Source organism: Anomaloglossus baeobatrachus, chromosome 3 (genome assembly GCF_048569485.1).
Source record: "Anomaloglossus baeobatrachus isolate aAnoBae1 chromosome 3, aAnoBae1.hap1, whole genome shotgun sequence".
Classification (NCBI taxonomy): domain Eukaryota; kingdom Metazoa; phylum Chordata; class Amphibia; order Anura; family Aromobatidae; genus Anomaloglossus; species Anomaloglossus baeobatrachus.
The window spans coordinates 412789282-412802671 of NC_134355.1; the positions used below are offsets into that span (position 1 = coordinate 412789282).

Sequence of the window (13390 nt, forward strand, 5' to 3'; positions counted from 1 at the left end):
ATTTGATCTTTGACTTTTCTCATTCTTCATGACACACTTTTTGTAAACGGAGGTCAAACATTGTTAAGGGTGACACATATCTAACAAGCCTGTTTCTGCTTTATCCATAATCCCTTACATTCTTTATACAAGCAGGGCTTCTGATGACTTGTCTACTTTATTTACTTAATAGACTCCTGTGGACCTTTGAGAAGGTTAATAAGTCAAAAATTTGTATCAAACGGATGATAACACACAAAATATAAAGAAATGCTCTAAGGACCATTTTCACAATAACCTCATCATTAGTAACTCTACAATTAGGAAAGTGTCTTAGTAGATGTTAAGCACAAACTTGTTCGTGTCATGGCTCATGGCTGACAACTTTATTACACGTTAGTCTACAGTTTGCTAAAACTTCATGTTGGTGACAAGAACAGTACTGTATGTAGTTCTATTGTTGATATAAAAAAACCCTAAAAGGTCCAACCATTTGTAAGTTCACATATGTAACAATTTGTTCCCATTTGTCCCCAAGTCAGTGTTTCCAGATTAGACTTTATCGCTTATTTTCCTCCCTCTCCGATGGTAAGGTTTCTCCGTTTGTCTATCTGCCTGTAAGCCTACATGTTTGCAACAATTCTTTGGAAAATTTAAACAAAAGAAAATAACAGAGCCTAGTGGTTTCTAAAACTAAAAGATGTTACATTCCTTTTTTATTTCTCAAATAAATGTATAAATACATGGACAACTGGGTGTTAACATTCCCCCTTGTTAAAAGGGTGTGTCCCTACAGAATCGGCACCAAATAATTAGTGTTCTACTGTGTGGGGAAACCTCTCAATTGAGAATACCCAGTTGAGTTGTCCATTTATTCCTACATTCCTATGAAGAATAGAGGCAATGTTCTACAAAAAGGTGCTCCAGAACTCTTATTTTATACAGGTTATGGGTATTTACCAAGAGAGACCAATCAGGAGAGCTAATCGGTCCTCTTAACATAACGGTCAATATGGTCACAAAACTAATGGTGTTAGTGTAAGAAAAAAATTGTAAAATTGGAAACAAATATCCAGACACTAATCTCTTAGGGTACATGCCCACGATCCAGATACAATGTGTTCAAGACATAGTGTGTCTTCTCTTGCGGAGACACGAGTGTTCTCCACAGGTGAATGTAACGTCCGTGCCCACGATTAGGGTTTTTGGAACAGCTGATTTTTGCTGTTTACTCCCGTCGAGAGCACTTGCGTCTCCGCAAACATAAAATCAAAATGCTGCAGCTAGGAAAGCCGAGCCACAGGTCAGTTAATTTTGCGGAAAAAAAGTACAGTGGGCATGAGACTTCTTTAAATCCCATTCACTGTGCTTCTACAGTACAACGCAGAGTTGTGGAAGCATTGAAAATCGCTGAGTCCAAAACGCTGCCATGCCTGATCATGGGCACACAGCCTTACAAAAAAAGGTAAAATGTTTATGGTGCACCCAAAACAGCGGTAAATTAACCAATTTAAAGGGCAAAGAAAAAAATTGACTGATTCTTTTAGCTTTATAAGATAGTTACCTGAAGAGAAAATATTGCCCAATTCATGGAACATGTACGAACACGAGATACCACTTGACTCATCAAACGTTGTTTGGGATGTTTTTGTTTAGGCTTCTGCTGCAGACTATAAGCTACAACCCTCTAAACATATACGATATAAGATACTAAATGAGATCAAGAGGATAATGACTGACAAAAGGAATATTTGCAGAATATGTACTATGTACAAAAAATATTTTTGCAACCCTTAAAAACAAACCAACCACATTATGTTCCTAATCTTACCGTCCTCCTAGAATACACTTATTCATGTTCAGAAAACCTCTTAAAATTGTGAATTCATGAACACCACCACCATAATCTCATCATCACATTAATCTTTTCAAGTCAGTTATGTGTAAAAACGACAGGTGGCACATGAGCCAAACATAATATTGTCAAAGCCAAATATCTCCAATGGTCCATAAAATCTGCACGTTCTCACAAGAACAGATGACAAATGGCTTTCAGTAGGGAAAATTGGGCATTTATGCTTATGTACCTGCTGTGCACCACATACATTAGTAGTTAGGAACAAATGTTCATACTTAAGGATTCTTCTCGGGTTACACTTTTTGCTTGTTACCTGCATTGGAATAAGCAAGTCTGTGGGCTCAGCATAGAAAAATAGTAATGAATCCTGAACCCTGACCCAGAACTTAATACTCCCCCACCTCTCTGTAATTTTCAGCCATATTATATAACTCTTCTGTGTCAGTCAACTCTCATCGCAGAATTCAGAGTTTATAGGGAATTAAGTTGACAATTTGCAAGATGTGCATTACAATGCAAAAACAATATGCAGTTAAAATATTCTAACAGAATAATTAGTTCAATCATTGCTGTTTATTTGTATAACACGGATAGCATACATTTCAGGCCCTCAACGTTACACATGGTTGAGATTAGTCTGCATGTCAAATGCCTGGCATTCATTCATTCCAGATAGTTAAAATATTCTGGGCCATTTCTAAACTGGTGATAAATAATGTCAATATGGGCTTAGTTTATGAGACTCTTACTTTATGCCCAGTAGTACAGCGTGCTGGAGGTAGCACAAACACGTCAATTTTAGGACATTTACAGCATGCTCAAATGGGGTGTAAATTGAGCAAAAAAATCTTCCACGGATACAAGACAAAATCAGAGTTATCTGCATATTTATTGTGGATTTTTTGTCATATGGATAGCAAATAATTTAAATCCGTGGTATAAATTGACATGCTGCAGAATTAAAATCAGCACCACAGGTCAATTTCCGTGCAGATGAGATTTGGTAAAAAAAAGAAGGGAGTTATAATTGTATTACATGTTGTTTAGATACTACACATGTAGATCATTTATCAGGATTTAGTTCTTTAAAGAGTGAAAAGAATGCACTATGCACACATAAAAGAGGTTGTTTACTACCATTACATTGATGGCCTGCCCTTCGGATAGGTCATCAATGTCTGATTGAAGTTTCATAAGAAAATTGGGGATCAGCGCCGCGCTTATCACCATTTCAGGGGTCTCTGCCCCCTTCCCAAGGACAATGCAACAATGACACAGAAGATGTAAAATCTTCTGTGTCATTGTTGCATTGTCCTGAGGAAGGGGGCAGAGAGCACTGAAACGCGTAGACTTGTTCATGCTTCCTTAATAAATGACTTGGAAAATTATCCTTTGGATTGAATGGCGATAAGTGCAGCACTGATCCCCGATTTCCTTATGAAACTTCTATCTTATTGTTATGGGTCTGCAGCTGTCTCCACCGACTTCTATGCTTCATGAGGTGTTGTGACTTTCACAACATCCATAGGTGAGTACACCCTATTATCCTTTTATTGATTTTACCGGTTAAGACCTTATGCGCCTGTCTTTCCTCCACAGTTTATAAAAACCAATGTCTGATTGGCTGTGGTCTGACACCCCGCATCCCCATCGATTAGCTGTTTTCAGTGCTGGCAGTGGGAATTAGTTGTAGAACTATCCCGGCTTCTTATAGCGGCTGTGGCCAGGTACTGAACATTGGCTTACTACTGATTTGAATGGGAGGCGGATGTGCAGGACCCGAACGTGGCTGATATCAGTTGACGAGGCAGTTCCGGAACTCAACATTTCCATCGGCCTGCTGACGCCGGCATTGAAAACAGCTGATCGGTGGAGGTGCCGGGTGTCAGACCCCGCACAATCAGACATTAATAACCTTTACGAAGGATAGGCCATCAATCTAAAAGTAGTGGACAATCTCTAACCCTTCAGGTAAATCCGTTCTGTGAGATGAAAGAGACATGAAAACAATGTTGCCGACTGCAATGTTCTGCAGGAACAGTCATATCAGCATCAGGGCTCAAATTCCATGTAGTATGCAAAGAAAACATGGAGAACTACAAACTCTCCAACATGTACTTCTTCAGACAAGAATTAGTAATAACAGATGTAACATGTACCATGCAAGACACACTGATGACCTTGGTCCAACAACTGGCAAGTGACAACTAACAGGCCTTGTACTGCTACTGTAACAGGCCTGCTACTGTACATTAGTGCGCAATGTAAAGACTATCACTGCAGATGAATACTCTAGAAACGTCTGTCTTCTGTCCTACGATTGTGAAACAGAAGCTATGAATTTATCACCAAGAGAAAAACAAAACATTAAATTAAAAAAAAAAATGTTGATCGCTCCTTATCTCATTTGGCAATGAATTATATTAAGTTTCTAATGGAAAACCCAAGAAAGGTGTCTAACTTAAAAGGAATCTGTCACCAGGTTTTTGCTGCCTAATGTGAGAACAATATGATGTAGGGACAGAAACTCCTGTTTTATCAAGAGGAGATTATTATTAGAGGACTAGTAAAAAATGCTGCCAGGTAGTCCTCTATACTTATGGACTCCGTATAACCCCACGCAAATCTACAGTTGGCAGCTTTCTGCCTATAGGGTGTAAATGGAAAGTTGTCAATCAATTATATGGGCATCCATTTGATAATTATCAAAACTGCAGCAAGCAGCACACTAAATGATACAATGCTGAAATCAGGGTCTCTGCCCCTACATCATACTGCTCTCAGATGGGGTAGCAAATATTTGGTGACAGATTCCCTTTAAAAGACATGATTAAGTGAATCCAAAGAAGCAAGTAACCAATGCATCTCAAAATTTGCTGCTGATGCATCACTTCTTACTGTATATTGCTATAGTACTGTATGTCCTATAGATATATTTGTAAGGGTACTTAAAAACCGAAAACTTTTCTGGGTTGGTCTATCTTGAGTATAGTAATTTGGATATATGGTTTGCTAGTGATAGCAGTTTTATTAACCACATTGGCGCCGGCAAAACACTAGCGGACTTGTTACACTAACATTCCATATTGTAACGAGTCAGTCTTGATGTCACTCGTATGTAGCGCTGTCGTATATCTATAACCTTACGTTTTTTTTTTCTTTTCGGCAGCTTGAAAATTATATCCAAGACAGCATGAAAAAAGAGATGGTGGAGATGCAAAAACATGCGGTACAGAATCACACTGCTATGATGATGGAGATTGGGACAAATCTGCTCAATCAAACCGCAGAGCAGACTAAGAAGCTAACAGATGTTGAAGCCCAGGTAAGTCTATACATCCACAATTTGTGCCATATGCCATATTCGTATCAGAGCTGTATAGCGCCTTAAATCCCCCCACCAGTGTCTCCAGTGTTCTTTTTTTTTTTTATGGCACTTCTAGAGTAGTGCTTTAAATATAAGCTCCCTACCTCTTGTCTTCTACTCCCCTGCCATCAGCCATCTTCTTCTGTTATCGGCGTTACTCTGGACGGGCTCCGGCGATTTGTGACCGAGCGGCAGCTCCAGTCTTTCATAGAGCGAGCCGGAGATCACTTTTCAATGCAAGTCTATGAGTGCCTCATTCTGGCTCTCCTAGACTTGTATTAAATGCTTGCGATGTAACTTCTGACTTCTTGTCAGTCAAAAATTATGGGCACAAGATGCAGCGCGGGACTGGAGTAGCGCCAAAAATGGATGCTGCCGGAGGGCGTGCATAAGAAAGGGGGCAGGGGACTTAGATTTAAAGAAACCACTCCAGCGGTGACAAAAAATTAAGTGGTTCTTTAACATAACCATGAAAAAAGGAGAAAATTGCCTCAAGTAAAGTCATACAATTTGTGATGTTTATGTAAAATGTGTGTACTAGTAACCCGCTCAGGAAGGAACATGGTCAGTAAACTGCTTCATTAATCTCTGGTACTGAGTTGAACTTCCATGCTTGCCAGACTAACCATCTCTGTTCTCCATAAATCACCTTAATCACAAGAGTTACTGTTACCACCCAGTCTTCACCCTCCCACCCCCACACGGCAGCATTTAATACTTGGCAATAAGACAATCATTTGAAAGATCATTCAGGAAAACTTAAACAAGGAAAGCTGGACATAAGCGATGGTTCTTGCAAATCATGTAAACTCCAGAATACTTTCTATCTCTAACTTAAAGCACTCACAAAACTGGAAAATCACTATATACTTTAATCTAGATATTGTTAGTTTTTTTTAATGTAAAAATGTAGAGGTCATACTAGATCCACAATGGCTGACAGCGGCCATGTACATGTAAGCTGATTGACATTCAATTAATAACTAGTTTGGACTATAGTTGGCCGATCGCACTTAGGGGCACTTTGCACACTACGACATCGCAAGCCGATGCTTGCGATGCAGAGCGCGATAGTCCCCGCTCCCGTCGCAGCTGCGATATCATGGTGATAGCTGCTGGAGCGAATATTATCGCTACGGCAACTTCACATGCACTTACCTGCCCTGCGACGTCGCTCTGGCCAGCGAACCGCCTTCTTATTTACGGGGCGGGTCGTGCGGCGTCATAGTGACGTCACACGGCAGGCGGCCAATAGAAGCGGAGGGGCAGAGCTGAGCAGGATGTAAACATCCCGCCCACCTCCGTCCTTCCGCATAGCCAGTGTGAGCCGCAGGACGCAGATAAGGTGATATTCCTCGCTCCTGCGGCTTCACACACAGCGATGTGTACTGCCCCAGGAACGACAAACAACATTGTAACATCGGTCCTTCCGAAATTATGGAAATGACCGACGCTACACCGATGATACGATTTGGATGTTTTTGCGTTCCTTAATCGTATCAAAAAGGATTTACACACTACGATATCGACAGCGACACCGGATGTGCATCACTTTCGATTTGACCCCACCGACATCGCACCTGCGATGTCGTAGAGTGCAAAGTGCCCCTTACATGACCACAACAATCCTGTGCACATACAATATCATTATTCCTGGCAGCACATGTCCTAACTACACAGGACGCTCATTATTAAACTAGGTGATTGGCAGCCAGTTTAGATCGCGCTTATCGACCAGTGTGAATGGGCGCTTGGTTTTCTAACTTGTAGTAAAAAAAAATAACAATGCAAGCATTAAGCTGGCTGTTATAAGCTAGGCAATGTTCCTGCCTGCAAGTTATTCAGTAATATCCTAATTATATACTATTGCTAAATGCTTCCTTTTCTTCAAAGCAAGGAGACTGTGTCAAAGAGTGGTCATTCATCATGTCCCAAAATTGACAGCAATGCTTTTCAGATTACTGATAACATAGGCCATTACCTCCAGTATGCTTAAAGCAGTTCCCATTTAAAATTACTGCTTTTTGGAGATTAATAACGACATTAATTTATAGTCCTACTCTAAAGATAGAAAGATACAGACACCAATCAACGGTTCAATGAACAGAGACCGTTTACTGGTTCAGTGTAGCCCTGCTTCACAAATGCAATAATATTCATTTAATAACTACTATATTTATGTTAAAAGAAACAGATTATTATAACAATTTAAAGATATACACATTTTTTAAATATGAAACAAATTACAATTTTTTCATATTTTCCGGTCAGACACTAGAGCAAAGGTCCCCAACATTTCTTACCTTAAGAGCCACCTTCAGCTTGGAGAAGAGTTGTGAGCCATATCTAGCTCACTCCCCCGCCCGAATACTGACATCAAGTGCCCATTTCCTCCACAGTAGTGACCCGCACGGCCCCCATTATCTGTATAATGACAGCCAAAGTTTCACCACAGAAATCTCACCAAGGCAGTAAATTTGCACTCACGGGTTCCCACCTTACCTTCATTCTAGCACCATCCCTCCACACTATCACATCCAGCTTCAAGCACCCCTCTACCTAGCAATATTATCCTATCCTCAGCTTACCACTTCATTTATCTTCCAATCCCAGGACCGTTGTATGCACCTCCAGATCAACTATTCTCTGCTCAGGTACTCACCTATGTCACCATCTGGAGCCCATGCTCTTCATAATAGTCTGCTAGACCTAGTGCTAATGCCCCAAGTTAACAGAGAGCCACAAGCAACACATCATGGTCTAGCAAGGTACAGGTTGTGACCCCTATAGTAAGCAGCTGCTCACATTTTTCCAAAAAAGTAATAGTAATAGAAACCAGCAACTGCTTCCTCTAGAGCAGTGTTCCTCAACTCGAGTCCTCAGGTGCCACCAACAGATTATGTTGTCAGGAGTTCCTTAGTGTTGCACAAGTAATAAAATTATCACCCATGCAATATTAAGGAAATCCTGAAAACATAATTGGGTGGTGGCACCTGAGGTCTTTAGTTGGGGAACACTGCTCTAGTGTAAAGTCACATTATGTTTCCCATTCTAGTTGTGAGAAACAGAAGAAGGGGGAAGACAGGGATGACCATATCACTGGTGCAACTTGTGCGACCACACAGGGGACCAAGAGGTAACGGGGGCCCATTTCTACTTTCAAAGATTGTGCATTTTGATGAGTTATTGGACTGAAAAGGGCCCATACAATTTTTGTACAGGGGCCATTTTCGGTCTGTGTTCACCAGGGGGGAAGATATCCTTTGGAATCGCAGTGCAGCTCTATTTTGTTAATGACTGCACGGTCATGAACATTTGTTAATTTCCCTTGTATGTAAATAGTGGACCTTTTGTGAGCAGAGAACTATGAGAACTACAAGAAGTGTCACAGTGGAGAAATCATTTTGGTGAGCAGAACCAATACCCTCCACTGTGACCCTTTTAGAGAGATTTTTTTGCTAGCCCACACGTGTTGCCTTAAGATAGTACTGTGAAAGCTACTTCCAATTTCAAGTCCTGGCCGAAGCAGGCTCAGAAAGTGTAGAGGATATCGTGCATCACAATGGATTCCACAAACATGGCACTGGGTTACCCATACAGTTAAATGTATGCTTTAAACTGTGCATGCCAGTAAGGGTACAGGGTGCACAGTTGACATGGGCACAGCATAGAAGAGAGTTGGAGACCGTCTCTAATGTCCCGTGCCATTTGGATGCCATACTTGCTTTGAGTAAGTGTCATGCACAGATACGTTACACAGTAGGAAACACAAACAATACCCCTTCAGGGAAGAAAGCATTAATAAAAATAAAGAAAGAAAAAAAACACATAGGACCTAATTATTTAAGACTAGCATTTTGCACTAAGGTCTTAAAGGGGTTTTCCCAGGAAAAAGGTTGATTTTAAATCAATAGATCTTAGAATAATAATAATAATTTATACAATTGGATGTGTTTAAAAAAAATGTTCCTGTGCTGAGAATCTTATATAGGTTATCCTGCTATACTTTGTAATGGCCGTGTCTGACCGTACAAGGACAAGGTCTGATCATACCACATCTCCAGTGCAGGGGAGGACGCAAAAGGGAGTATACCGATAAAAAAAGAATCAGATGCTGTGCTTTCTTTTTTTCCCTGTCTGTTTTTAAAAAATATTTTACCTCATAGAAAGAATAAATTGCGATCTCAAGCTGTAACGTCTGTATTCTTCATTACTTCCTCTTCTACCCAGGAGATGTGGTATGATCAGACCATGTCCCTGTACGGTCAGACACGGCCATTACACAGCACATAGTAGGGACACAATTATCTCAGTACAGGATTTTTTTTTTCTTAAATACATCCAATTGTGGAAATTATTATTATTCTAAGATATATTGATTAAAATAAATTTTAAAATCAACGTTGTTCGTGGGAAAACCCCTTTAATTCATTATGTGCATCTTATTCCATCAGTCTCTTTATACTAAGAGGCACATGGCACTTAATGAATTAGGCGTATCTTACAACTTCCATGTGCCTCGTCTAGAAATGTTATATCAGTCAGGGACTGAAAGTGCAAATTTTGGCATAGCAGGCCGGGACTGATGTAAAACACCTTGAAATGTTGCCAAAATATTTGTGCTTCTTAAAGTTGCTCAGAATTTTGTGACTTTTGGTGTAAGAATTCTGGCCCATATTTAAAACAAATGATACATTCCCTTTAAGTGTGCATAAAGCTTATCGATATGTAGAACATAAACTTGCACTCGCCACTTGAAATTTTTTTGTTCCTTTGCAAAATGTGGCAGGATCATCGTTAAAAGCGGTCTTTTCCAAGAAATCTACAAATGTGAAATCATATCCTCAAGTAAAAATTTAGCATGACGGATATGAGTAATGAGGTCTTCCTGTCAACAGAGACGGGCCCCAGATGAAAGAAGAAAATGGAACAGTTACACAAATAGCATTGTCTGAACAGCATGTAGCATGATGATGCAAAACGTGCAAACGTCCATAGCCGCGTTTTCCTTCCGAGACATTCTCATCAATGGAATAAATAACATTCCTGCGAGTGAACTATGCAGAAGACAAACATCAAACTATTTCTCTCATAAAAAATTGTCATTTCTCAGGTATGCCACATATCTCATGCAAGTTGAATAAAGCAAAATGAAAGGGGGTTTCTCAAACACATAGAAAACTATTAAATATACCGAAAACAGTATGTTATTAGAGGTGGCCTCACATGCAACCACAGTACTAAGTATTTTTTGATGGGTGTAGGGGTGTCAAGACTGTTAAGTTTTATAATTAAAGGGGTAAGTTCCATACTCAGATGTGCATCACTTTTTTCTCCTTAAAGTGAGTGATGCACTGATTGCATGTTCGTACATGTGGCATTGCTGAGACACCAGCCCTTCATTGCGCATGTGCACCAAATCTGGAGGTCCAGCAAGCTTGAGAGCAGCACTTTCAAGCAGCATAGCATACAAGCGCGTCATCTTTGCCTAGAAAACTGTCAATCTTTGAGGTGGCTAGTAACCTAGGTAATAAGCTGTACACTATTCAAAATCCCTTCACTTTTCAGAGAATCATAGAGAGTATTTAGATATAGGTAAAATATATCTTTGTACCGTGTTAGCCAGTAGAGATAAAAAATTGTTTAAAAGAACTGAGAGTCCTCAGGTCTTTTAAACAATTTTTTAGAGAGTATTTAGTGAAAGTTAAAGTTACTCTGTCAGGAGGATTTTGGTATGCTGTAAAGGGTACTTTACATGCTGCGACATCGCTAGCGATCTCGTTAGCGATGTGAAATTCTAGATCGCAAGTACGTTCTTTCGAGATCGCACATGCATAAAATGACCTATGTGCGATCTCGAAAGATCGCACTTGCGATCTAGAATTTCACATCGCTAATGAGATCGCTAGCGATGTCGCAGCATGTAAAGTACCCTTAAGAGTTAACATGTGGCCAGCCATCTCTTAGCTCAAACCATTTTTGTTTACCTGCATTGTTAGTTTAAGCCTGTTATCTTTTTCATTAGTGGATCTCAACTGCACATAAGTTGTAGTCTGCCTCCGCCCCTTCCGTGATTTGCAGCTTCTCTCTATGGAAATATACACTGAAAGCCTGATGTGGGCGGGGACAGCTCTCAGAGCTCCGCTACATACAAAAAATAAAATCTTTCACTGTGTCAGAATGTCTGCACCCAGTAATATGTGATACAGATTCAGAATCTCCTTGCCTAGATCATGCTGCTCTTAGATGAGGTAGCAAAAACCTTCTGTCAGATTCCCTTTAAAGGGGTTTTCCAATAAACAAATTTAATGAATAGATTTTGGAATAAAAATAAGCTACACAATTGGATATGTTTAAAAAAAAAAAAATAAACTGTTCCTGTTCTGAGACAATCTTATATATGTGCCCCTGCTGTGTACTATATAATCGCTGTGTCTGCCTGGACAGGTACATGATCTGATCATACCACAGATACTGGGCTGGAGAGGACACAAGAGAGCACACAGACATTACAGTACGGGATCACAGCTAATTCTTTTTGTGAGGTAAAACATTTCACTGACTGATTTAAAAAATTGTTTTGCCTCAAAGAAAGATTAGCGATCCTGTGCTGTTCAGTCTGTATACTCTTTTACATCATCCCCTGCTCAGGAGCTGTGGTATGATCAGATCATGTCCCTGTACAGTCAGACACTGCACTTACACAGTACATAGCAGGGGCACATTTATAAAATCTCAGCACAGTAAGATTTTTTTTTTTTCCAACACATTCTATTGTGGAACATAATATTATTCCAAGATCTATTGATTAAAATGAGCTTTGTGTTAGTTGGAAAGCCCCTTTAAATGCAAACTTGCTTATTTTCTCAAGCATCTTGCAATTGTCCCAATATAGTAAGAAGAGACAAACTCCTTTAATAAAGATTTTAAATAATACCTGGACAAATTTATGGTGCAATCAAATCAGAATAGTCCTTCTATTACCTTTTAGAATCATATAATAATTAATTAATAATAATTTTATTCATTTATATAGCGCTGTTAATTCCACAGCACTTTACATACATTGGCAACACTGTCCCCATTTCGGCTCACAATCTAGAGTCCCTATCAGTATGTTTTTGGAGTGTGGGAGGAAACCGGAGTACCCGGAGGAAACCCACACAAACACGGGGAGAACATACAAACTCCTTGCAGATGGTGTCCTTAGTGGGACTAGAACCCAGGACCCCAGTGCTGCAAGGCTGCAGTGCTAACCACTGAGCCACCATGCCTCTGTTAACTTAGTGTAATGTACACCATTCATGTATTTTTTAAATATTCAACCTGTTGGATCTACCCTACAATTCCAAGTAAAAAGAGGCCACAATGAAGATGTTCATTGCATTCAATTAGCCAAAACTGCTACTCCATGCTTGATTGTACTCCACAATTAGAAAAAAATATGTAGCCGAAGATGAAAACATTGCACTTAAATGAAAGATTAAGTTTGAAGATAAAACAAAGATCTTTGCCAATTAATCCTACTATTTACTCAAAGTACACAGACAACCCAAGAGACTACAATAGGTGTGATACAGCATTGACTGAGGTTGAGGACTACTGGTATAACAAATGCAATACTGGAGGTGTAAGCAAATGACTTTATAATGCCATAAGCAATATGATAAGAGATTCACCACTTGGTTTCACTCATTTTCACAGGTATTTAATCAAACAAGTCGCCTTGAACTTCAGCTTCTGGAAAACTCATTTTCAACTAACAAACTGGAAAGGCAAATAACAGATCAAACTACTGAAATAAACAAACTACAAGACAAGAACAGGTAAATCATTGGACTTATTTTTTGTCTACAGAACAACAACTTAAGGGGTTATCAGAAACCAAAGGTGAATGTAATACTAAATGTCTGTTTAAAGTAATAATCTAACCATTTTCTTTTGTTTGAATATTCCAGCATGCATTGGAGATTCTCAAACGTGACTTCATCGGGGGCTCTGGCTATGCTGTTATGGTTACTGCCGTAGCTGCTGTTCCAACCGGAAATAAAGAGTCATCAGTGATGCTCAGGGGCTGGGCTAGTCACTGTTCTGAGCATGAGCCTGTTGTCTATTCCAGTGCATGTTCAATATGTGCTCCCTGCTCTATATATTCCTTTGGATGCGCACTGACACTGCGCTCCCTC

At 39.8% G+C, this 13390-nt stretch overlaps 2 protein-coding genes across 2 annotated transcripts in view; one reads left to right on the forward strand and one right to left on the reverse strand.

Moving 5' to 3' along the window:
• Positions 1-13390, reverse strand: part of MCPH1 (microcephalin 1) — a 482323-nt gene that overhangs the window by 233162 nt on the left and 235771 nt on the right. The gene's annotated exons all lie outside the window — the stretch shown is intronic.
• ANGPT2 (angiopoietin 2) overlaps positions 1-13390 on the forward strand; it is a 54917-nt gene that overhangs the window by 11293 nt on the left and 30234 nt on the right. Inside the window, exons 2-3 of the mRNA XM_075340312.1 lie at positions 5007-5162; positions 12909-13030. Of these exons, the coding sequence (XP_075196427.1) occupies positions 5007-5162; positions 12909-13030 (278 nt within the window). The remainder of the gene's footprint in view (positions 1-5006; positions 5163-12908; positions 13031-13390) is intronic.